The sequence below is a fragment of the Talpa occidentalis genome, unplaced genomic scaffold (genome assembly GCF_014898055.3).
Source record: "Talpa occidentalis isolate TD23 unplaced genomic scaffold, MPIMG_talOcc4v2.1 talOcc4.16, whole genome shotgun sequence".
NCBI lineage: Eukaryota > Metazoa > Chordata > Mammalia > Eulipotyphla > Talpidae > Talpa > Talpa occidentalis.
Window position 1 is genome coordinate 76,332,425 of NW_023601653.1, and position 24,403 is coordinate 76,356,827.

Consider the following 24,403-nt stretch of genomic DNA (forward strand, 5'->3'; position numbering starts at 1 on the left):
CATTTCATTATAGCCAACCCCTCACCCCCACCCCCTTGTCCCTCATTTAGTGTTGTGTATACCAAAGACTTTGTCTATTAATCAACTACTAGTCATGGTATTGATGTCTAAGGTGATTTGGAACAGTGGGGAGAGAGGGGCATACAGAATTCGAGTAGCAAGTTGGGTCATTAACCAATTAGGGTAAAAGGGGGGAAGGATATTTCAGGAGGAGGATAGTTCAGTAGATAGATGTTTGTTCTAAAGAACTTAAAAGAGGGACTCCCTGATGGCACAAGGGGTTAAGCACTGCATTACAAAGCTATCCGCAGCCTCTGCAGCATGAGCTCCTAGCTAGGGAGCAACCCCACATGGCTCAGCAGACCTCTCCTGACTCACCTCAGCAGTGTACTTCAGTCAATCTGCCTGTTCTGTTCCCCACTGTCTCTGGTGAGTCCTCTCACCCCCGCATCTCTGGCCTGTACCCCAGCTCTTGTATGCATAAATAAATAGATCTCAAAAAAAAAGATTAAAAAAAATAAAGAACTTAAAAGAATAACAAATACTGAAATTTGAGTTTGAACTGTTGAAAATGGAAGGAAAGCCTCTACACTACAGACCCCCCTTTAAAAATGAAATATTTCAAGTATACAGACAAAAAAAAAGGATACTATCACTGTTATTTTCTATTCAACAGAAACATTAAACCTTAGGGCTTCATATATAATAATTCCCACTGTTTCTTCCTACTGTCATTGTGTAACTTCCCTCTAATGAATAGGACTGACATTTGTAGCAAATAGGACATTGTAGAAACAACAAAATTGTTACTTCAAGGTTAAAGCATAAAACATTAAGCTTTCTTTTTTTTAATATATATATAATAAATTTTATTTTTATATTCCCCATACAATTTCAACCCCCCCATTTTGACCCCAATCCCTCCCCTCCCTCCACGCCCCCCCCAAAAGTGTCTCTGGTTCATAGATTTTTGTTGATTTTGATTTTCACTTTCTTATAGTTATTCATTTTCCTGGTCCCTTATTTAAGTTTTCTAGATTCCTGCTATGAGTGAGACCATCCGGTATTTTTCTTTTTCTTTCTGGCTTATTTCGCTGAGCATGATCCCTTCCAGCGCCATCCATGTTGCTGCAAATTGCATGTGTTTATCTTTTTTGAATGCTGAGTAATATTCCATGGTATATATGTACCACATCTTCTTGATCCAGTCATCTATTTTTGGGCAAGACATTAAGCTTTCTAACTTGCCCTCTTGGTTCCCTCACTGGGGGGGGGGGGGTGTGTGGGCGGGTGCTGCCTTATATGTCATCATTCAAATAGCTCCATAGTGAGGTCCACATGGTGAATTACTAAGCTACGCCAACATTAACTCACTGCCCATGAGTAAACCACCTGGAAGTGAATCCTCCAGGCCCCCAAAAGCTTTCAGATGACTCCAGCCTTGATCAACATTTTCCCTGCTACCTTATGAATTACCTGGAGACCTAATCTTCCAACTAAGCTGCTCCTCAATTCCTGACCCTGGAAACAACAGGTGATACACAGTCTTATGCCAAACTTGTTGGGCAATTTATGTAGCAAGCTAACAATAAAACTGCAAACAACTATCTACCTACCACCAAGTTATCTTAACATTTTGCCTTGTTTACCTTATACCTATTAAACATATAAATAGCCCCCGCCCCTGCCTCAAAGAAAAACCACCTCTTCGAAGTATTAGATGCAGTTGAAACCCTTGCTTCTGTCTCCCCTGCCCTATACCTCAGAACCCTGAAAAAGCACATGGTACATACAGGGCAGGTGTGCTTCCCTAACTTTAGGCCACCTGGCTATCCTCCTGGGAAGCAAGCTGCTTTCCTCTTGCTTTGTAAAAAGAGATGTTTGAGTCTTAAGATGGCGCCCCCGTAGCGAATTTAGCACTAAGAGTTTACACTCCATTTGGTCACTAATTCAGTTCCCTCTGTTTATTTTTTTAAGATTTATTTACGCATACAAAAACGGGGTACAGGCCAGAGGTGTGTGTGGGGGTGAGAGGACTCACCAGAGAGAGTGGGGAGCAGAACAGGCAGACTGACTGAAACACACTGCCTAGGGGAGCAGCTGGCGAGTCAGGAGAGGTTTGCTGTGCCATGTCAGTAGCTCCCTGGGTGGCCGGGGATCAAACTCGTGCTGCAGTGAATGCAACAAGTGATACACACAGCTTCATAGGTTGCGTGTTAACCCCCACTCACACCACCAGTGAGGCCCTTCCTCTCCATTTTTAAAGGCTAGGTTTTATAATATGCTCAAATACCCCCCTAGACAGCTATTTTCCTTCCCAAGGGGGGCAATTGTGACTTATATTACCTTGATTAGTTAAGCTGGCCCCTTTGAAAAGCAGTCATGTTTGCAGAATACTCTTATATTTAACTCACTAGTAATTACTCAATAACCTCAAGAGCAGATTAACTCTGGACTTGAATGACTTTCAGTACATAATTTTCCCAGGGACCCTAATGACCTGGATTCTAAAAGTGGCTGAGGTGTAGTTAATAGACCAGTCTCAGAAACTGTCTGCTTTTCCAGTTCAGTGTGCTTCCTTTCCCTTTCAGGGGTAGCCAGACAGAAATGGGCTCCATATTACATCCCTATTACAGACTCTTGTCTAGGTTTGGATGAGCAGTATAGTATTATCAAGGACTGAAAAATCAATTTAGAAAAAGCTCAGAAGTCAAACTTTTTTCCTTAAAGCCTTTATTTTGACACATGAAGAAAACAGATACACATGGAAAAAGACATGATTCACAGTTAAAACACAATCTAACCAGAATGCCTCAGTGCCTATTAGCTAACGTTGAAGCCGAATTATAGTATGACATTGCTGCAGGACAGAAAGGCAATTAGTATTCCTCTCCTTCTTCCTCGCCCTCTCCTTCAACAGAATCCACACCAACTTCCTCATAATCCTTCTCAAGGGCAGCCATGTCCTCACGGGCCTCAGAAAACTCTCCTTCCTCCATGCCCTCACCCACGTACCAGTGAACAAAGGCACGCTTGGCATACATCAGGTCAAACTTGTGATCCAGGCGGGCCCAGGCCTCGGCAATGGCTGTGGTGTTGCTGAGCATGCACACAGCCCGCTGCACTTTGGCCAGGTCTCCGCCAGGGACCACAGTGGGAGGCTGGTAATTGATGCCAACCTTGAAACCAGTAGGGCACCAGTCCACAAACTGGATGCTGCGCTTGGTCTTGATGGTGGCAATGGCAGCATTGACGTCTTTGGGAACCACATCGCCACGGTACAACAGGCAGCAAGCCATGTATTTACCATGGCGAGGGTCACATTTCACCATCTGGTTGGCTGGCTCAAAGCATGCATTGGTGATCTCTGCCACAGAAAGCTGTTCGTGGTAGGCTTTCTCAGCAGAGATGACAGGGGCATATGTGGCCAGAGGGAAGTGGATGCGGGGGTAGGGCACCAGGTTGGTCTGGAATTCTGTCAGATCAACATTCAGGGCTCCATCAAATCTGAGGGAAGCCGTGATGGAGGACACAATCTGGCTAATAAGGCGGTTAAGGTTAGTATAGGTTGGGCGCTCAATATCGAGGTTTCTACGACAGATGTCATAGATGGCCTCATTGTCGACCATGAAGGCACAATCAGAGTGCTCCAGGGTGGTGTGGGTGGTGAGGATGGAGTTGTAGGGCTCAACTACAGCTGTGGAAACCTGGGGGGCTGGGTAAATGGAGAACTCCAGCTTGGACTTCTTGCCATAATCGACAGAGAGACGTTCCATCAGCAGGGAGGTGAACCCAGAACCAGTGCCCCCACCGAAGCTGTGGAAAACCAAGAAGCCCTGTAGACCTGTGCACTGGTCAGCCTGCAGGATAAGAGAAAACAAAATTCAATGCCAGGGTGCATTTTCCTACTTAAGACATCCACTTACTTTTTCTTCAAATCAAGAACCATTGATTTAAACCATTTCTTTAAATCAAGAACAGTTTAAACTGTTTGTAAGCAGACACTTTTGCAAATTGTGCCATCACCTAGAGTCTAACTCAGAGCAAGCAGCAAGCCAACTCCAGTTTTCACAAGCACAAAATAAATACTGTAGTCTGGTCTCGCCACTAAACTGGCAATGGAATTCCTTTGCCCACTTCAAATACTTATTTAAATCTGATACTTACCAGCTTGCGAATTCGGTCCAAGACCAGGTCAATGATCTCCTTGCCAATGGTGTAGTGCCCTCGGGCATAGTTATTGGCAGCATCTTCCTTGCCTGTGATGAGCTGCTCGGGGTGGAAGAGCTGGCGGTATGTGCCAGTGCGAACTTCATCTGGAAAAGGAAACAAGTGGCCCCATCACTAACAATCTGCACCCAGGCTGTCAGGGGAGCCCCCAGGACACACCTCCAGTCCCACTCACTTGGTTCTCATCCCGTTTGGGTTACTAAGGTCAACTCACCAATGACTGTGGGCTCCAGGTCTACAAACACTGCCCTGGGCACATGTTTGCCAGCGCCGGTCTCACTAAAGAAGGTGTTAAAGGAGTCATCTCCTCCCCCAATGGTCTTGTCACTGGGCATCTGGCCATCGGGCTGGATGCCATGCTCCAGGCAGTAGAGCTCCCAGCAGGCATTGCCGATCTGGACACCAGCCTGGCCAACATGGATGGAGATGCACTCACGCTGTGAGACAAGAGAGGAAAAAAAAATTGGGATTTAAACCAATGTAGCAGGTGACTGAAGCAGAACAAATTATATATTCTTAAACTTACACGTTTCCCTTTGAAAATGAATAAAATGTAGCGCTCTCACTGGAGGGGATTCGCTATACTTATTGCTGCCAGAAGTTTTTCCTCTACTCAATTGGAAAGGTCTACTTCCAGAGCAAGAAGGGAGCTTAGTCACAGCTTCCTCCTCTGGAGGACTACCCCAGGGAAGAGAGCATTCACCCAGTGCTCAGGCCCCAGATCCCATTTTGAGTCTAGGCGGTCAGACTTCCGGGCAGCCCCAGCACAGGAAGCACGTGTCCAGAACAGTGCAGAGAAAATGTCTGGCCGCAGGGCCCAGGGGTGGGGCGCTGCGGCACAAGATGAATGAGCAATTCCGTCTGCGCAGCTGCAGAGGCAAGCAGCAGCCTCGTCACGGGGGCGCTGCCCTGGCCAACTGTCCTCCAGACCCTGCAGGCGCTGGCTCAGCCCAGCACCTCCACACCTGTCACAGCCCAGCGGGGGGATTATCAGCGGCCGAGATCTGGCCCAAGATCCAATTTCCATCCCCCCAAATCCCCGACCTCCATCACCTGCCCCCGCAGGCACGCCTAACAAGACGGCGGGGCTCGAGGGAGAGCAGGCGGCTTTTTAGTCGTTAGTGGCTGGTTGTCCTGATACACCGGGGTAGTAGAGCACTGACAATGAGTACACCACATTTTTCTTATTTTTCCATTAAAAAAAGGAGGGGGAAGTAACTCAGGGTGAGAGGAGACACGCCCTCTTGCCAGACCGCAGCGCTCAAGTGCGCAGGCGCGGGGGCGGCCTCCCGCCGTCCCTTGGCGGGAAGGTAACGGTCGCGCCTGCGCCTTAGGGCCAGGCTCCTTCCCGCCTCCGCGCTCAGCTCTGAGGAGGAAGCGAGGGCGGGAGAGGCCTGCGCGCGCGCGCCCCCGCCACAGACCGGGGAGGATGGGGGGATGGGAACGCGCGGGAAGAGCCCCGGGTCTTGAAGGTGTCGCATCCAGGAGGAAGAGCTAAACGAGAGCCCTATTCAGTGCGCAGGGAGCGGGCGCCCCACTATTCCCGAAATTTGAGAAACCACGGCGGTCCCCCCTCTTCGCGGGTCCCCGACGTTTCCCACAAACCCGGCTCCTCTCGTTCCGACCTAGGCCCCGGGCTCGCTTCTCTAGAATGGCCAGGCCGCCCCCGCCCGGCCGCTTCTCCCCGGGGCCTCTGGGCGAGGCCGGCGCCGCGCGCGGGCCACTCACCATGGTCGGTCGTTAGCAGCGGCAGGCGCAGGAGACGGGAGCAGACGCAGGGCGGGCCCCGTTACCGTCCTCGACAAGCTAAGGGTCGAGGTAAGTAACGCACTGAGGCGGGGGCGGCGCCGGAGCCACTTAAGTAGAGGCCCCGGGAGGGGCGGGCGGGCCCGGGCGGCGCCTCGGCCACGAGCCCCTCCTCCCGCCCGGCGCGCCCACTCGGCGCCGGGCTCGGCCGCCGCAGAGGCGGGCCCGGCCCGGAGCCCCCGCCGGTGCGGACCTGCGGGGCGGGGGCCTGCGGGCGGCGGGGGCCTGAGTTGGGGGGGCCCTGCGGGCCGGAGGGGGGCCTGCGGGCCGGAGGGGGGGGGCTGCGGGCCGGAGGGGGGGGGGCTGCGGGCCGGAGGGGGGCCTGCGGGCCGGAGGGGAGGCCTGCGGGGCCGAGTGGGGGGCCTGCGGGCCGGAGGGGGTGCCTGCGGGGCGGGGCCCGCGCGCTCGGACGCTGCAGTCTGCGGCGCGGGGCCGGGCTGGGGCCGGGCGCGGGGCGGGAGCTGACTGGGAACAAACCAACATGGGGCCCGGGCCGGAGGCTAGCCTCAATATGGACGAACCCTAAGACGGAGACGTCCGCACCATTTTAAAGGCGAGCCACCATGAAACGCAGAAACTTCTAGTCCCGATAGTTCAGCCGCTTATTTTCGTTGCTACAATATGTCAGTGAGTTTTGCCTTTTCCTTTTCTCAGTTCCTTTTTAGGCAGGGCGTTCTGTGCCGTTCTTACCTGATAACGTAGACGTTTAGGAAAAAGGATAGAATTATTGGGTTGAATGGAAGCACGTCTTTAAAATAAAGATACTGTAACAGGGTGGTCCCCAGGAAAGGGGGAGGTTCCAGGTTCCCTGCCCCACCCAAATGGAGGGTGGAGGTCTCATGTTTTGTGTTGATGAGGTGGATGGCAGAACCCATTTAGAATAGGCAGGTTTGCGGGGTTTGGGCTGCCCCTCTCCCTGCCCTGTAACAGTACCAGCCGTTGAAAGCAGGTATTTAGAGAACCGAAGCATCGAACATGGAAGCTGTGAAAAGGGCAGAGGAGGCCCCATTTTAAAACGCAAACCACTAACTTTATGCACAGCCCGGGGAGGCTTTCAAAAAGGAAGATTTCAAGGCACATTTCAAATTTGGTAGCTGAATTGAGAAAGTGAGGACTGAAACTTGGATAGGGAGGAAATTCCATGATATGGAAGGATCTTAGGAAGTAAGGATTCCTTGTGCTGTTTAGGATTTTGTAAAACTATTCAATAACTAACTGCTTACTGTTATCTCAAGATAGATCAGTTGGTTATAGCATCTTGTTAGGAGGCCTACGTTATATGGAATAGCCTAGCTTTTTTTCCCCTTCTTTCAGAAAACTCTACTCCAAGGCCTTAAACTACATTGCTAACCCTTAGAATTGCATGAAGTCATTATTTTGGGTAAAAGAGTGGTTTTAAAACGGTCCTAGCAGAGAGTTATTGCTGTTACTATGTAGAATTATTTTATATAGAATTATTTTAAATATCCTCCCTGTGACATTGTATTAGGTAAAAATTCATAGTTTGTATTCAGTTTTCACCTTATTCAGATTTGGTAAAATCTTTATCCATTATATCAGACAAATAACATTTACTGCAATGATGTGTGTATGTTCTGTAAGGATACAATATCTATATAAAATCTCCACTCAGGAACCTGGAATGCAAACGAGATTTTCATTTTTGTAATTTTTTTTGTGGTCCTATTAAAAATTTTTCAACTCAAACCCCAAATTTGCACATATTTCCCAAACTGGGTTATAGGAGACAAGATGTTTTTGAATACTGTCTCATTTAGATATTCTCTCATTTATTCTTAGAAGATGAAAAATAACTTGTCTGGATGACCAAATGTTAGAGAGCCACCCAGCAGAACTCCATTTTGTTTTTTGCTCTTGATGAAAGCCATTTGAAAGCAATAACTGCAGAACCTCAGAGCTTTCACTGCAGAGATTTGCACCTGTGGGCCTATATGTCTCCCCAGATGCCATCCTAAAACCATTAGCTTTGCTAGCCTTGTAATCTGTGAATTCCCCTGTTGCAAATGAGGAAGTATTTGAGTGTTGTTTTTTTTTAGGTCCCTGATGATAATCAGGTTTCAGAGAGTATTAGAACCAAAAGGGACCTTTAAATATTTGAATTTGGTATCTTTATGCCAGAAAAATGTAGTTAATTTATTTTGCCACCTCTTGAGTACCTGAGAGGAAAGGCTGACTTTCACCTCTTTACCCATAAACTTACATGGATCTATTTGTTTACATTTTATGTAGATATATATACTTTATCTTACCTGAATAGTATTCAACTATTGATGGAATATAAGCACAGTATGATTGATAGCTATTGACTTAACATTTTAATTGATTATGCAAGATTTTGTCAGGCTATTTCAGGGCCTGTAAAAAATTTCCTTCCTCCCTCCTTCCCTCCCTTCCCTCCCCTCCCTTTCTCTCTCTCTCTCCCTCTCTTTTTAAAGGACAGGTTTACTAGGAGAAGGAGGAAGAAAGGAGAGGCACCTACATAGTCAGAGATGGGCAGGAGAGCTACTGCTTTGCAAAGGGAAAAGGTTGGTGAAAAGAAACACCGTCATGGTCACAAGCAGGCAAGAGAGCTTCAGGCCCACAATTTTCTTTGAGCCTTTGAGGTAGTGAGAAGCCCTGTGTTGCAATTTGAGCCAGCCCCATCTTTGCTACTTAATATCCCAACCATTTGCTATTGTTCTAAGCAGTCAGTAGCATTTTGGATAGTTTTATATTGTGATTTGGATACAGAAGGTCACAAAATGTTTTGTTTATTTAACTAGCTCTTCTAGGAAAGACAAAAATAACAAATAGCAACAATTTACCAAGCATCAACTATTTTCAAATACTTGACCTTTTATTCTTGTTTGTTGCATGTTATAAACTTATATATGCCTTTTTGTGTTCTTTTTTTCCACTGACTTGGGGAAAGAAATTGGACTTTGATTTTAGATGGTACTAGATTCAATGCTAACTTTGTTAGTTAATAATGCTATGACTTTAGACCCTTAATTATCTTTCTCAAGCTTCATTTATGAATTTTTGTTTAAAATTTCTCCTTAGAGTGCAAGCTCCATTCTGTTTTTATGGCAGTCAATCTTGGCTGCCCTTCCAAAAATCACTTTCTTTCATTCTTTGCTAAGAGAATCTCTTTCTTGGGGCCTCCCCGTGGCGCAGCATTTGAGCGCTGGGTTGCGAAGCTGCCCGCAGCCTCTGAGCGCTGGGTTGCGAAGCTGCCCGCAGCCTCTGCAGCGCCGGTTCGATCCCCGGCCACCGGGTGAGGGTCCCACATGGCGCGCAGACCTCTCCTGCTACCCGCTGCTCCCCTCAGCAGTATGCTTTGTTGGTCTGCCTTTTCTGTTCCTGGCTCTGGCTCTGGTGAATTCTCTCACCCTCCTACGCTTCTGACTGTACCCAGTGCATGTATAAATAAATAAATCTTTAAAAAAAAAAAAGAATCTCTTTCTTGCTCTCACTCTCCCTCTCTAAGGATATTCATGTGCCCAATCCCAGAGGACAAATTAAGGGAACCTTGTTTCCTGATGCTAAATACTTGTTTCTCAGTGTCTTTCACAATTGGACCAAATTCTGCCCAGTAGAACACAAAGGGAAGTCAGTCAGGGTATTTCTGGGAGTGGTTTTCCTTCTCCATCAAAAGAGATCACATCCTTGAGGAAAGCCCTTCTGTTGCAACCCTTTCTCTTACTTTCTGCTTGTGGAAATGCTCTGTGCAGGTATAACAAATGGAGCCAACTTAAGACCTTGAGAATCTTAATATAAAGAGAATCAGGGAGATGCCAACTCAGTGCTCTGACACTGTGAAGCTGCCAGGCCGATCTTAAAACCACCTAGCTCCAGGCTTATTATTACATAGTAGGTGCTTAATATGTAATTTGCTGTTAAGTAGAGGATTTGGTGATTGATTAGATGCAGATTATGAGGGAAGTAGGAATGGAAGTTAATTTGCAGGCTGAATATTTGGTTAAATGGTGGCATTTTTCACTGAGATGAGAAAAAGGAAGAAGTGGGTGGGAAACCACAGACACAGGAAAAGTGAACAGTTTAGGCTTTTGGCACATTTTGAAGTTTGAGTGTCTCTAGAACATATGCCTAGAGATGTCCATTAGTCAGTCATATGTGCAGATAATGGAGAGAGGAGAGACTTGAGAGTGTTCTACATAAAGAGGATAATTAAACCATGAGGATAGATAATACCACTTGGAGAGGGGAAGTATAGAGGTTGAAGGGTGGGGGCTTTAGTAATGAACTGTGAAGTTGAGAACCTGACCATAGTAGGGAATCTGAAAAATGATAATATTTAAAGTAGAGAAAAGGAGTCTATAAAAGAAGTCCAAAAAGGAATGATCAGACAGGGAAAACTGGGGACCTCATAATCTAAGGAAAGGGAGTTTCAAGACTGAGAAGTGGTACAGTATCAAATGCTACAGAGAGGCCAAGTAGGGTGAAGAGTCCACTGTGCAATATAAGGAGAACAGTATGGCTCATTTATTTATTTGACATATTTATTTATTTTTTTTTTAATTTTTTTTTATATAGAGGCATGTTATTTATTTATTTATTTATTTGTTTGTTTGTTTTGTTTATACATGCACTGGGTACAGTCAGAAGCCGGGAGGGTGAGAGAATTCACCAGAGCCAGAGCAGGGAGCAGAGCAGGAAGAAGGACCGAAGCACACTGCTGAGGGGAGCAGCGGGCGGCAGGAGAGGTCTGCGCGCCATGCGGGACCCTCCTCCGGTGGCCGGGGAGCAGCCGGGGATTGAACCGGTGTCTCAGAGGCCGCAGGCAGCTTCGCAACCCAGCGCTCAACCGCTGCGCCACCGGGGAGGCCCTTGACATATTTATTTTTATTTATGCATTCAAGAACTGAGGTGTAGGCCAGAGGTACGTGGGGGGGCGGGGAGGGAGGAGTTGGTGAGAGGATTCATCAGAGACAGAGCGGAGAGCAGAACAGGCAGACCTACTGAAATACACTGCTGAGGGGAGCAGCAAGCAAGACAGGAGAGGTCTGCCTTGTCATGTGGATTAGTTCAATCCCCTCAACCCCGAGGACTGGACTCATGTTGCAGTGGCTGCTTATAGCTTGATAGCGCTGACTTTAACTCCTGCACCACCAGGGAGGCCTGACACATATTTATTGAGAGCCTTCCATGACAGGTACTTGTTATAAGTGGGTAGATATAATAATGAAAAAAACTATGTCCTTGCTTTCATGGAATTTATATCCTAGTGAAGGAGAAAGAAAATGAATAGATAGCAAAGAGATTTGAAATAAAATGTCAGGTATTAGTAGGTGTTATGAAGAAAAAATATAGAAAAGAGATTAAGGTTATAGAGGTATGCCATTTTAGATAGACTGATCTGGAAACACCTCTCTGAGGAGGTAGTTACTTAAACAGTGACCTGAATGAACTGGTAGAGTGGACATTTTAAGAAGAATATCAACTACAAAAGCTCTGAGTTTGAGGATGTATGTCCTTTTTTTTTTTTTTTTTTTTTTTTTTTAAAGATTTATTTATTTATTTATGCATACAAGAGCTGGGGCACAGGCCAGAGGCGCAGGGGGTGAGAGGATTCACCAGAGACAGAGTGGGGAACAGAACAGGCAGATTGACCAAAGTCCATTGCTGAGGGGAGCAGTGGGCAAGTCAGGAGAGGCCTGCTGCATTATGTGGGTAGCTCCCTGGCTGGCCAGGGATCGAACTTGTGCTACAGTGGCTGCGGATAGCTTCAAAGGTTGTGTCTTAACTCCTTGCACCACCAGGGAGGCCCCCAGTGTATGTCTTTTTAAAGCAACATCCATACGACCAGTGAGACCAGAGCAAAGCAAAGCAATAAAAACAATAGACTTGATAGCAAAACTTAAACACCTTAAAAATAACTTCAACATTCCCATAGTTCAAAACTGGAAGAGGTGAAAAGATATACGTTGAGAAGCTTTGCTCCTATCCTGTGTTGGTTAATTTTATGTGTCAGCTTGACCTGGTTAAGGAATGGTTGAACATTGTTTCTGGGTGTATCTATGAGGGTATTTCAGGAAGAGATTTGTGTTTGAGTTGGTGGACTGAGTGAAATAGATGGCCCTCCAAAATGTAAGTGGGCATCATCCAGTCTGTTGAGGGCCTGCATAGAACATAAAGGCAGAGGAAAGTTGAATTTACTCCTTGCCTGACACTGCAGGAAGTGAGACTTCTTGGTCTTTATAATCACATAAGCCAATACCTTTTTATCTCTGTCTCTTTGTACATAGGTCCATGCGAGTTTGAACACACACACACACACACACACACACACACACACACACACACGCATTCTGTTTCTCTGGAAAACTCTAGCTAACACAACCCCCGTGTTCATGTATCCCATTCCTCCTCATTTGTCCCTATACACAAGCATTTGTATTAGCTTTTTTTTTTAAAGATTTATTTATTTATTTTATACAAGAACTGGGGTACAGGTCAGAAGCGCAGGAGGGTGAGAGAATTCACCAGAGCCAGAGCGGGGAGCAGAACAGGTAGAGGGACCATGGACACTGCTGACGGGAGCAGCATATGAGGCAGGAAAGGTCTGCTGCACCATATGGGACCCTTGCCAGCTGGCTGGGATCAACCCTGCGCTGCAGAAGCTGCAGACAACTTCACAGTGCTGTGCTCAACCGCCTGCGCCACCAGGGGAGGCCCTGTATTAGCTTTTTTTGGTATAAAAACTTTTGTCTTGGGGGGCCTCCCTGGTGGCGTAAGGGTTAAGTAAGATACAACCTATGAAGCTATCTGCAGCCACTGCAGCACAAGTTGGATCCCTGGCCAGTCAGGGAGCAACCCACATGGTGCAGCAGACCTCTCCTGACTCGCCCGCTGCTCCCCTCAGCAGTGTACTTTGATCAAGCTGCCTGTTCTGTTCCCCACTCTGTCTCTGTTGATCCTCTCACCCCCACTCCTGCCCCATGCCTCTGGCCTGTACCCCCAGCTCTTGTATGCATTAAGTAAATAAATCTTTAAAAAAAAACTTTGTCTTTTTGAAAATACAAAAATTGATCAGTTTGTTTATTCATATTTCACGCCTTTCTTACAGAAGAGTAGTAAACTAGTACATGTTGTTTGTATCTTGTTTTTTATACTTCTCAGCATATTCTGTGTCTGTTTCCATGTCAACACCTAGAGGATATCATTACTTTTAATTTTTTTATCTCCAATATATTCTAATAGAGGCATGTTTTTCTTTATTTATTTGTTTGCTTGTTTGTTTGTTTTTTGTTTATACATGCACTGGGTACAGTCAGAAGCGCGGGAGGGTGAGAGAATTCACCAGAGCCAGAGCGGGGAGCAGAGCAGGCAGAAGGACCGAAGTACACTGCTGAGGGGAGCAGCGGGCGGCAGGAGAGGTCTGTGCACCATGTGGGACCCTCCTCCGGTGGCCGGGGAGCAGCCGGGGATTGAACCGGCGCTGCAGAGGCCGCGGGCAGCTTCGCAACCCAGCGCTCAACCGCTGCACCACCGGGGAGGCCCCCAATATATTCTATTGTTACAGATGTATCATGATTTATTTAACTAATATTTTGAAAGCAAAACCTTTATACACATACTGTGTGTACTTTTAAAAAAAAAAGATTTATTTATGCATATAACAACTGGGGTGTAGGCCAGAGTACGGGCATGAGAGGATTCACCAGAGACAGAGTGGGGAGCAGAACAGGTGAATTTACTGAGATGCACTGCTGAGGGGAGCAGCGAGTGGACAGGAGAGGTCTGCTGCGCCATGTGGGTGCCCCCCCCCCCCGCCTGGGGATCAAACTCATGCAGCAGTGGCTGGTGATAGCTTGATAGCGCCAAGACTTTAACCCCTGTGCCACCAGGGAGGCCCACAAATGGGAAATGGAGTTTCTAAGGCCACCCGTGGCTGTCTGTCCCACCCCAGAAGTGTCCACAGTGTCCAGATGTCCCAAACAAAAGGTTGCTCTTTCAAAATAGTTCTGTCCTGTCAATGAGGTCCTCGGCTCTCTGCACACTGGCAAGCAGCAGTCCAACTCACAGTGGCAGCTGGAGGCTCTCACGGGCAGGGTTGCTGAGCTGATACTGCAACAACCTTTGGCAACAGCGGGCTGAAAGTTGTGATGGACAACACTGGACGCAGGACCAGACAGCAACAGAGGCAACAACACCAGGAGGCTGTGCCAGATGATCAGATCCATCACGTTAACAGCTCTCAGAAGTGACCCACCTGGACACAGAATACCAAGAAACAACATTGCTAAACTCTTAAATTTTAACAGCTTGTATGTAAAGATTTTTGTTTACATAACCATTTGATAAGGTTTTTTTTCTGACAAAGACATCATTTTTCTACACCAGTTCTTTAATTATCTGACACCAACTGGGTGTCTGGCAATTCTGATGCTAACTATATGGAGTGAAGACCCCAGCAATTAAGAGCACAGTCACAGGAGACTGTCCATACTTCAGGTGCCAGTTGCAAGTCCCAGTTTGTCACCTGTGGTTTTGACCCATCAGCTATAAATTCAGGGTTTCCCATGACCCTCTTTCTCTGATTCAATAATTTACTAGCAGCCCTCACAAAATTTAGAAAAACTATTTATATTTACCAGTTTAATGATAAAGGATGCATGTAACTCAGAAATAGTCAGGTGGAAGAGATGTGTAGGGCAAGGGATGGGGAAGGCGTGGCGTGGCCATGCTCTTTCCTGACGTACCACTCCCCAGCACTTTGATGTGCTCACCAACCCAGAAGCTCTCCAAACCCTGTCATTTAGTTTTCATGGAGGTTTTAAATATAGGCACATTGAGTAAATCCTTGTCTATTGGTGAGGGAACTCTTCTCCCCTCCCTGGAGGTGGGAAGTTGGGTGGGGCAGAAAGGTCCAACCCTCTAATTAAGACTTGGAATTTTTTTTTTTTTTTATATAGAGGCATGTTTTCTTTCTTTCTTTCTTTATTTGTTTTGTTTTTGTTTATACATGCACTGGGTACAGTCAGAAGCGCGGGAGGGCGAGAGAATTCACCAGAGCCAGAGCGGGGAACAGAACAGGCAGAAGGACCGAAGTACACTGCTGAGGGGAGCAGCGGGCGGCAGGAGAGGTCTGCGCGCCATGTGGGACCCTCCTCCGGTGGCCGGGGAGCAGCCGGGGATCGAACCGGCGCCACAGAGGCCGCGGGCAGCTTTGCAACCCAGCGCTCAACCGCTGCGCCACCGGGGAGGCCCAAGACTTGGAATTTCATTGGACTTTCAGCTTCTGTTCTGAAGAGATCTAGCCCCTCAACCACCAGTAATCTCATTAACATACAAAAGATAGTCTTCTTACTTTTTCACTCGTGATGTTCCAAGAATTTTAAGAACTCTTTTCCAAGAACTAGGAGAAAAAGACCAAAAAATTTTTTTTCATTATGCCACAATCATGTAATTTGAATGTATGTGTATTCTTTTGCATTCCTTATTTCTTTTATTTGCCTTTCTTAATTTACTGCCTGGGACCTTCATTAGAGTGATGAAAGAAGTAATAATGAGCATTCTTCCCTTGTTCGTGTTCTCAAAGGAAATGCTTTTCATGCTTCAACTTTAAATATGTTTGCTGTAGTTTTTCTCTACAGGTATGTAAGAGAAGTTTACTTTGATAAAAGTTTTATCATGAATGAATGTTGAAGTTCAACAAATGTTTGTTCTGTCCCTGTTGAGATCCTCCTTTGATTTTTTTTCTTTTAGTCTGTTGATGTGGCAAGTTATGCTGATTAAAATGGCCTTGATTGGCCTCCCTGGTGGCGCAAGGGATTAAGCTCTACTCTGTGAGGCAATCTGCAGCCTCTGCAGCTCAAGTTCAATCCCTGGCCCACCAGGGAGAAACCCACATGGCGAGGCAGACCTCTCCTGTCTCACCCCCTGCTCCCCTCAGCCGTGTATTTCAGTCAATCTACCTGTTCTGTTCTCCACTCTGTCTCTGTTGGATCCTCTCACCCCCCACCCCCCCACCTCTGGCCTGTGCCCCAGCTCTTGTATGCATAAATAAATAAGTCTTTAAAAAAAATGGCCTTGAATTGCCATGATAAAACCCAACTAGGTCAACAAGGTAAGATTTCATCTTTTTAAAAAAAATAGCTAGGGCCCTCCCTGGTGGCCTAGAGGTTAAGTCCCAGTGCCTGAGTCATATTGTTATAGGGCAGGGAGAGGGCAGCCCAAACCCCGCAAACCTGCCTATTCTACATGGGTTCTGCCATCCGCCGCATCAACACAAAACATAGGAGACTTTAATGGGAAGGAACTTTAATAAAACTAGGAAACAATACAAGTAAGGCAGAGTCTAGTTTCTAAATGAAGCATCCAGAGTTACCCGTCCCCTCGTGGGTAAAAGTCCATCCATATGGGATTGGCCCAGAGCAAGGCCCCAAAGCCTGCCACAAGTCTAAAGCATCTTCCAGTGGGGACCCACAGAAAAGGGCCAGAAACAACCGGACAAGCCCGGAAGGAAAAGAGCAAAATCAACATCAAGATAAAAGCTGCCGGGCCTCCCCGGTGGCGCAGCGGTTGAGCGCTGGGTTGCAAAGCTGCCCGCAGTCTCTGCGGTGCCGGTTCAATCCCCGGCTGCTCCCGGGCCACCAGAGGAGGGTCCCACATGGCGCGCAGACCTCTCCTGCCGCCCGCTGCTCCCCTCAGCAGTGTACTTCGGTCCTTCTGCCTGCTCTGCTCCCCGCTCTGGCTCTGGTGAATTCTCTCGCCCTCCCGTGCTTCTGACTGTACCCAGTGCATGTATAAACAAAAAAACGAACAAACGAATAAATAAATAAATAAATAAATAAATGCCTCTATTTAAAAAAAAAAAAAAAAGATAAAAGCTGCCATTGTCACCTCCCCATGGGTCTCACCCACATCTGTGTCACCCAGTCCACGACCAGAAGACAAGCGCAGTTTCTTCACGTGTCTCTAGGCTCCATGCGCCTCCTCCAGGTCTCCTTCTGACTCCATTCTGCTTCCTTCCTCAGTCTCTTCTTCAGCTTCTCCTCTTCCTGCTCAGCTCCACCCTCCCTTGGGTGGGGCAGGGAACCTCCCCCTTTCCTGGGAACCACCCTGTTACAATCCCCCCTTTTAATTTTTATTCCACCATATCTATGGTGGCACAGATCTCATGGTGCAATCTTAGGAGACAGTCTTTTTTCAGGGTTACAATGTGTGTAAGAGAAGCAACAATTAGTCAGCAGCATTGTCCATGAATGTCCAGTATGAGTTTCATTACTTAAAAATAGTCCATTATCCAAGCCAAAAGAAAAAATTTGGAGCATTGGCTAAAACAAGATAGCAAATATATCAAAATCACAGGGAAAAAATGTTAAAATGGTTCAACTTATGTAAAACACAAATTTTCTCAACCTTGATCCCAAACTTTTAACAGCATAGCAAAAGTTTGCAAACTAAATCTACTTTTAAACCATTTTTCCTATTTTTGCATAAAATCACAGGGCAGAAAATAACTAACAGCAATTTTTAGATGGCTTTGTTGAAATACTCCACACAGGATCAGAGCGAACCGGTGGCATCCAGTCGATGTATGCTTCAGGTATAAAGTTGGACTCATCAGACTCCACCTGGGCTTTCCTCTTCTCGAGGGTACCAGGGCATTTTCGTTGGCCGGGTTGTCCAGTCCTGCCAATGGAGGCAAGCTTCCTCACCTTCTTTGGAGGTCTCTGGAACCCTACAAACAAAGCAAACAGGTTTGCTGTTGAATTGTTTGGTTTTTATATATTTTGTGTATTAAACCGTTGTCACATTGATGATTTGCAAATATTTTTTTCCATTCCATAAGTTGCCTTTGCATTTTGGTTATTGCTTTCCTTTGCTGTGCAGAAGTTTTTTACTTTGCTATAGTCCGGGTTACTTATTTTCTATATTTGTGCTTCTGCTTTAGGTGTCCTATCCAAAAAGTCATTGCTAACACCTTGTTGAGGAGTTTTATTCTTATGTTTTCTTTTAAGAGTTTTGTGGTTTCAGTTCTTACATTTAAATATTTAATCCATTTCAAGTTAATTTTTGTGACTGGGAGCCTACATTCATTCTTTTACATGTGACTCTCCAATTTATCGTCTTGAATTTTGAATTCTTGAATTCTGTCTCCACATACATGTACATACCTGTTCTTTTCTTCTTCCTATTGCTATCTGTTTACATCTCAATAAATGTTCTCTCTGTTCATCCAGTTGTTTATGTCAAAGACTTTCAAATTATTCTTCATCACCACCTCTTTAATATTTATCATCTAATACATCAACAGATCCTGCCAGCTCTGTCTATAAAATATATCCTGAATTGTTTGTCATCTCTTTCCCAGGCACAAAAATAGTCTAATTGGAACTCTCCCTGTTTCTGTGCTTGCACTGTTTTTTTAAAAATGATCCTTCAAAAATATAACTCTGATCATGCCCATTTTGGAGGGTTTTTTCCATTCTTATAATAATTCATAATACTCACAGTGTTCTAAAAAATTCTAACATGGTCTGGTTCCTGGCTACCTTTTAGACTTCATTTTATAGCATTTCCCCCTCCACTTCAGCTGCATTTAGCCTTATCGAACACAGTATGCTACTTGCCTCAAGGCTTTCCACTCTTGACTCCCTTTACCTCATTTGCTATTCCCTGAGAACTTTACTCCCTCATTTTAAAAAAAGTTATCTTTTAATATTTTTTCAATATTATCACCTCAAACACCTTCACCTTCTTTTTGTAAAATAGCACACCCCCTCCATTTCTTCTCCCCCCCTCAACCTGCTTTCTAGTTCCTCTTAGCACATTTTTTTTAACAGTAGGACAGTATTTTTATTTGCTCTTCTGGTATTTTTTTTTAACGTTTACATGCAACCTCACCAAATACTCTCCATAACAGATGGTATGTATTTTCAAAACGTTTGCCCAGAATATTTTTCTTTGCTTTGTTTTCTTCATAACCTGTAATGGAGACCTCTCCTGTCTTGCCCACTGCAGTGTTTCAGTAGAACTACCTGTTCTGCTCCCCACTCTGTCTTTGGTGAATCTTCTCACTCTCTGGCATCTGCAGTCTATACCCCAGTTTTTTTAATGCATAAATGAATAAATAAATTTAAAAAAAACAAAAACAAAACTGAGAGTCCAGAAATAAACTTTCACATTTATGATCAATTAAGTTTTTGACAAGAGTTCTTAGACAAATCAATGAGGGAAAAATAATTTTTCAACAATAAGTATGGGGACAACTGGCTATTCATGTGCAAAGGAATAAAGTTCAATTCCTTCCTTACACAAAAAGAAAAATTAATTCAAAAGGGATCACAGATCTAATGTGATAGATAAAGCTGTGTAACTCTCAGAAGAAAATTACCTTGGTTTTAAGCAAAGCCTTAGAAACAACAGCCAAACCATGAGCAACAACAGGAAATATAAATTGGACTTTGTCAAAATCAAAAACTTCTGTGCTTCAAAGGATTCTATCAAGAAAGTAAATAGACAAACCTTCAGAATGGGAGAAAATGTTTGCAAGTCATAGGTACTATAGGATACTTGTATCTAGAATACACCAATGTTCATAGTGTTAGAAGTAGACTGGCATTGGATCTCCGAACCAGAGTGTGACCCTACCAACTCCACCCTTACCTCTGCACCTCCACCGTCTGACTACAACTCCCGGTATGCCAGTGAACAGGACTGCCTGAATGGGGGACCACTTCCGGGAAGGAGGGAGAAGTGGTGTGGGATAGGGGTGGAAGCTTTTCCTGTGTTTTTTTTTTTTACTTTTGCAGCTTTGGCAGGCAACAGAACCCAGCTCTCCTCAGAGACAATGACCCTCATCTCGGTGGATTCAGATTGGGCAGCATTATTACCCCTTTCCTAGCTCTCTGGAACCTACCTAACTCCTTGATTATGGTTCCTGCTGGGAAGTGCCTTTGATTTGTTGTGACTGCTTTGCTTTGTGGCCTTGATTACTTGGCTCTGGGCCCTGCCTGTTTAGCTGAACTTTGGCTCAAAAAGGGATGGGTGATAGCAGATCTTGTTCTGAAATCTTGTATTTTGAAATTCTTCTCCCCCTGATTCTCCTCCTCCTCTTCCTCCTCCCTCCCTCCTCCATCCTCTCTCTCCCCATCCATGTCTCTCTTTCCCTGGATTAAAATTCCTTCAGCACACTAGAGGCTGAATACTTTGTTTTGATGTGCAGGCGGCACAAACCACTAGAACAGGCAACATGGCTTTTTCCCTCTTCACAGTTTGGGGTTCCTGGGGCACCCCTGGGCTTCTCCTTTTGTCAGTTTTAGTTCCCTGTAGTTTTGCCCAGTATCAACAGAATCCTTCTAGATTCTTTATTGGGGATCTTTTTTTTAATTCATTTTTATTTATGCATACAAGATCTGGGGTGCAGGCCAGAGGTGCATGGGGGTGAGAGGATTCACTAGAGAGAGAGTAGGGAGCACAACAGGTGGATCTACTGAAATACGCTGCTGAGCGGGGAGCAGTGGACAAGACAAGTGAGCTCTACAGCACCATATGGGTCAGCTCCCTGGCTGGGGATCAAACTCACGCTATCCCAGCCATAGGTAGTACAGAGACCTAACCCCTATACCATCAGGGAGGCCTGACTGGGGATGTTAACAAAAAACATATTAGCAAGAGAAAAACAAAGAGCAGCTTATTAGCATGTAGATCATGTATATGGAAGAAATTCAGGGACAGTAATAATTCAAAGATTTGGTTAAATTTTGGTCAGGTGTTAGCAAAGGAAAAACAAACCTTTCAAGAACTGACAAGACAAAGGAAAAGGTGGCACACTATAGGAGAACAAGTATATGGGAAACTAATGGAAGATGGTAGCAGGTGATGTTTTGGGTAGCTATTTTATTATTATTTTTTAAAGATTTATTTATGCAGACTGACTGAAATACACGCTGAGGGGAACAGTGGGCAAGACAGGAGAGGTCTGCTGCACCATGTGGTTTTCTCCCTGGCTGGCTGGGGATTGAACTTGTGCTGCAGAGTCTGATGATTGCTTCATAGTGCAGTGCTTAACCCCTTGTGCCACCAGGCTATTTTAAATATCCTGAAGAGTCAGTAAAGTTTGCTATGTAGAATACTCTGGTGGGGTCATGTAGCTGATCAGTGTTTAGGATTTTGTAGTGATTAACTTCTATATAAATGCCTGGTTTGAGGAAAAGCAGGGAGGCCTTTTTTTTTTTTTTTTTTTGCATTCAGTTCAAAACAATCCTTATGCCAAAGTGCATGTTTAGGGATGTCAAATTCTGCTATCCTCCACAGCACTACTCATTATAGCCCCAAAGTGGAAGCAACCCAAATGTCCGTTAACTGATGAGTGGATAAATAAAATATATATCCATACAGTGGAATGTTATTTATCAACAAAAAGAAAAATATTGAGATGTGCCAAAATATATAGATGAACCTTGAAAATATCACATTAAATGAAAGAAGCTACACATATGATTCAGTTTATGCAAAATGTCCAGAATAGGCAAATCCATGGGAACAGAAAATAGTGTTTGCCATGCCGTGCATTTGCTGTGGGTGGGGTCACTGAAGGGGGAGAGTATCTGCTAATGGACACAGAGTTTAGTGTTTTTGGTAACTTGATGAAAATGTTATGAATTAGATAATGATTGCACAACTTAGTGAATGTACTAAAGCAAACTGTATACTAAAATTACACACTAAAGGGTGAATTTTATGGTATGTGAATTATATAGTAACAAAATTTTAAAAAATCGCTCTTCTAAAATTTTGTGCCGTTATCAGCATTTCCTGTAACAATTTGGATCTGAAATGGAAATATTTCCAAAATTTATCTACTTTAGTTGGTTTAAAAAAAAAAAAAAGAAAGGAGTTAGCGGGTCTCCCTGGTGGCACAAGGAGTTAAGCACTGCACTATGAAGCAATCCACAGCCTCTGCAGCACGAGTTCGATCTCCGGCTGGCCAGGGAGAAACCCACACTGCGAGGCAGACCTCTCCTGACTTGCCCGCTGCTCCCCTCAGCAGTGTATTTCAGTCAGTCTGCCTGTTCTGTTCCCCACTCTGTCTCTGGTGGGGCCTCTCACCCCCCGCATCTCTGGCCTGTACCTCAGCTCTTGTATGCATAAATATATAAATCTTTAAAAAAAAAAAAGAAAGAAGTCAGTTACAAATGCCTACATATTGTGTGATCCATTTTACATAAAATGTCCAAAATAGGAAAACAGATTGACACAAAAGTAGTGGTTGCCTAGGCTTAGTGTTACTTAGGTTGTAAAATTTCTTTGTGAGGGTAATGAAAATGTTCTAACGTTGATTATGGTAAGAGAAAGACAAACATTGCATGATTTCACTTGTGTATAAAGGAACAGACAGAAACAAAACAAACCCTTGAAATCTAACTGCAGAACTAAGGTTATGGGGGTTGGGGGGGGCAAGGAGGGCTGTGGCTCAGTGGACTATGGTGGAGGATTACTGGTGCTTGGTGATGGCATGAAACTTAACAAACACTGGGTGGTGGGTCCTCACCTGTCTCTGGTGAATTCTCTCCCCAGCCCCCCACCTCTGGCCTATACCCCAGTTCTTGTATGCATAAATAAATAAATCTTTTTTTTTTTTTTTTTTTTTTTTTTTAAAGAGCAAGGGCCTCCCTGGTGGCACAAGAGGTTAAGCACAGCACTATGAAGCATCCACAGCTTCTGCAACATGAGTTCGATCCCCGGCCAGTCGGGGAGCTACCCACATGGCTCAGCAGACCTCTCCTGACTCGCCCACTGCTCCCTTCAGCAGTGTATTTCATTCACTCCATCTGTTCTGTTCTCCACTCTGTCTCTGGTGAATCCTCTCACCCCCAGCACCTCTGGCCTGTACCCCAGCTCTTGTATGCATAAATAAATCTTTAAAAAAATAAAATAAAGAGCAGGATAAAAGTGTTTCAATATTAAGAACTCAATTGAAAAGTGAGCAGAGGACTTCAATAGATATTTACCCAAAGATGATATCTAAATGGCCAGTAAGCACATTAAAATATATTGAACATCAGTAATCACTAGGGAAATGCAAATCAAAGTCAAGAGATTCCATCTCACACTCATCAAAATGGCAACTGTCAGAAAAATGCACACTCACAACGTTGGCAAAGATATGGACAAAGTGGAAAGCTTGTACAGTGGGAGGAACCTAAAACAGTGTCACCTCTATGGAAAGCAGTATGGCAGGTCCTCAAATTTATGAAATATAGCAGAATTGCCATATGATCCAGCAATTCCATTTCTGGATGTATTCCTAAAAGAATTGAGAACAAGGTCTGGAAAATATATATATGTATATATGTAATTTTTTAAAAAGGATTTTATTTATTTTTGTGTAGAAGAATTGCAGTGTAGGCCAGAGGTATGGCGGTGCAGGGATGGGATGAGAGGATTCATCAGAGACACAGTGAGGAGCAGAACAGGAAGATCTACTGAAGTATGCTGCTAAAGGGAGCAGCCATAGACACAGGGAATCTGCTGCACCATATGTGAGTTAGCTCCCTGACTGGGGATCTGACTCAGGCTGTCACAGTGACAGTGCTGAGGTTTAGACCCTAGGCCACCAGGGAAGCCCTTGAAGAGGTATTTGTATACCCAAGTTTACAGCAGCATTATTCACAAAAGCCAAAATGTGAAAGCAACCCTAATGTCCATTGACAGATGAATGGATGGAATGGAATGGAATATTCTTTGGCAGAAGGAAATTCTGACACATGCTATATAACATCTACAAATCTTGAGCTATTAGGCCAAATGAAATAAGCTTATCACCAAAAGTTAAATACTGTCTGATTCTAGAATAGTTAACTTCATAGAAAAAGAAAATGCAATGGTTATTGCCAAAGGTTAGGGGAAAGGGGGAAAGGGGACTTGTTTAATGGGTATATAGTTCTAGTTGTGTTAAGATGAACAGAGACTGGTTGCAGAAAAACATGAAAACACTTGTACTACTAAACTGTACATTAAAAAATGAATATGATCAATTTTATGCTATGTATATTTTACTACAATTAAAAACATAAGCATAAAGTTTTATTATGAAATTCTAGTCTTAAAAAATCTCTAATAAGTTGTAAAATTTAAATTTACTCAGTATTTTATGTTCAAAAGTTTTTGAGAAAATATACTAAAGGTTAAAATTTCATTCTTAAAACTTTACAAACTTTAAAAATGCTGAGTCATCTTCAGTCTGCTTCTGTTTTGTTTAGTAATATATTTGTTCATTTTTCTCATTTTTTGTTCTGCTTTGTGATAATTTTTATTCTATCTTCATTACTCTTCTGCAGTATCTTATATACTGCTAACCTTTCATTGTATTATGTTTAAATTTTGATTTCTA

General features: G+C 44.5%; 1 protein-coding gene and 1 long non-coding RNA gene across 3 annotated transcripts; one reads left to right on the forward strand and one right to left on the reverse strand.

Moving 5' to 3' along the window:
- Window positions 1-2,697: 2,697 nt before the first annotated feature.
- LOC119247887 (tubulin alpha-1B chain) lies at window positions 2,698-6,071 on the reverse strand. The gene is made up of 4 exons (XM_037514675.2): window positions 5,959-6,071; window positions 4,445-4,667; window positions 4,168-4,316; window positions 2,698-3,860 (listed from the first exon to the last, which is right to left on the reverse strand). The coding sequence occupies exons 1-4, from the start codon at window positions 5,959-5,961 to the stop codon at window positions 2,880-2,882; spliced, it is 1,356 nt and encodes a 451-aa protein (XP_037370572.1). The 5' UTR covers window positions 5,962-6,071; the 3' UTR covers window positions 2,698-2,879.
- Window positions 6,072-6,507: 436 nt separating this feature from the next.
- LOC129146005 (uncharacterized) lies at window positions 6,508-24,038 on the forward strand. 2 transcript variants are annotated; one of them, XR_008552298.1, is made up of 4 exons: window positions 6,508-6,663; window positions 8,493-8,582; window positions 17,570-17,765; window positions 22,671-24,038. It is a non-coding gene; the product is annotated as an uncharacterized LOC129146005 (long non-coding RNA). The 2 variants fall into 2 exon arrangements; XR_008552297.1 differs by having other exon boundaries at window positions 6,508-8,582.
- Window positions 24,039-24,403: the final 365 nt, after the last annotated feature.

Bases quoted from the DNA above. Each gene is read 5' to 3' on its own strand.
- LOC119247887 (XM_037514675.2), bottom strand. The intron at 4,317-4,444 runs GTGAGTTGACCT...TTCCTTTTCCAG, and splicing joins CCTGGAGCCCACAGTCATTG to ATGAAGTTCGCACTGGCACA. The intron at 3,861-4,167 runs GTAAGTATCAGA...CTTATCCTGCAG, and splicing joins TGGACCGAATTCGCAAGCTG to GCTGACCAGTGCACAGGTCT.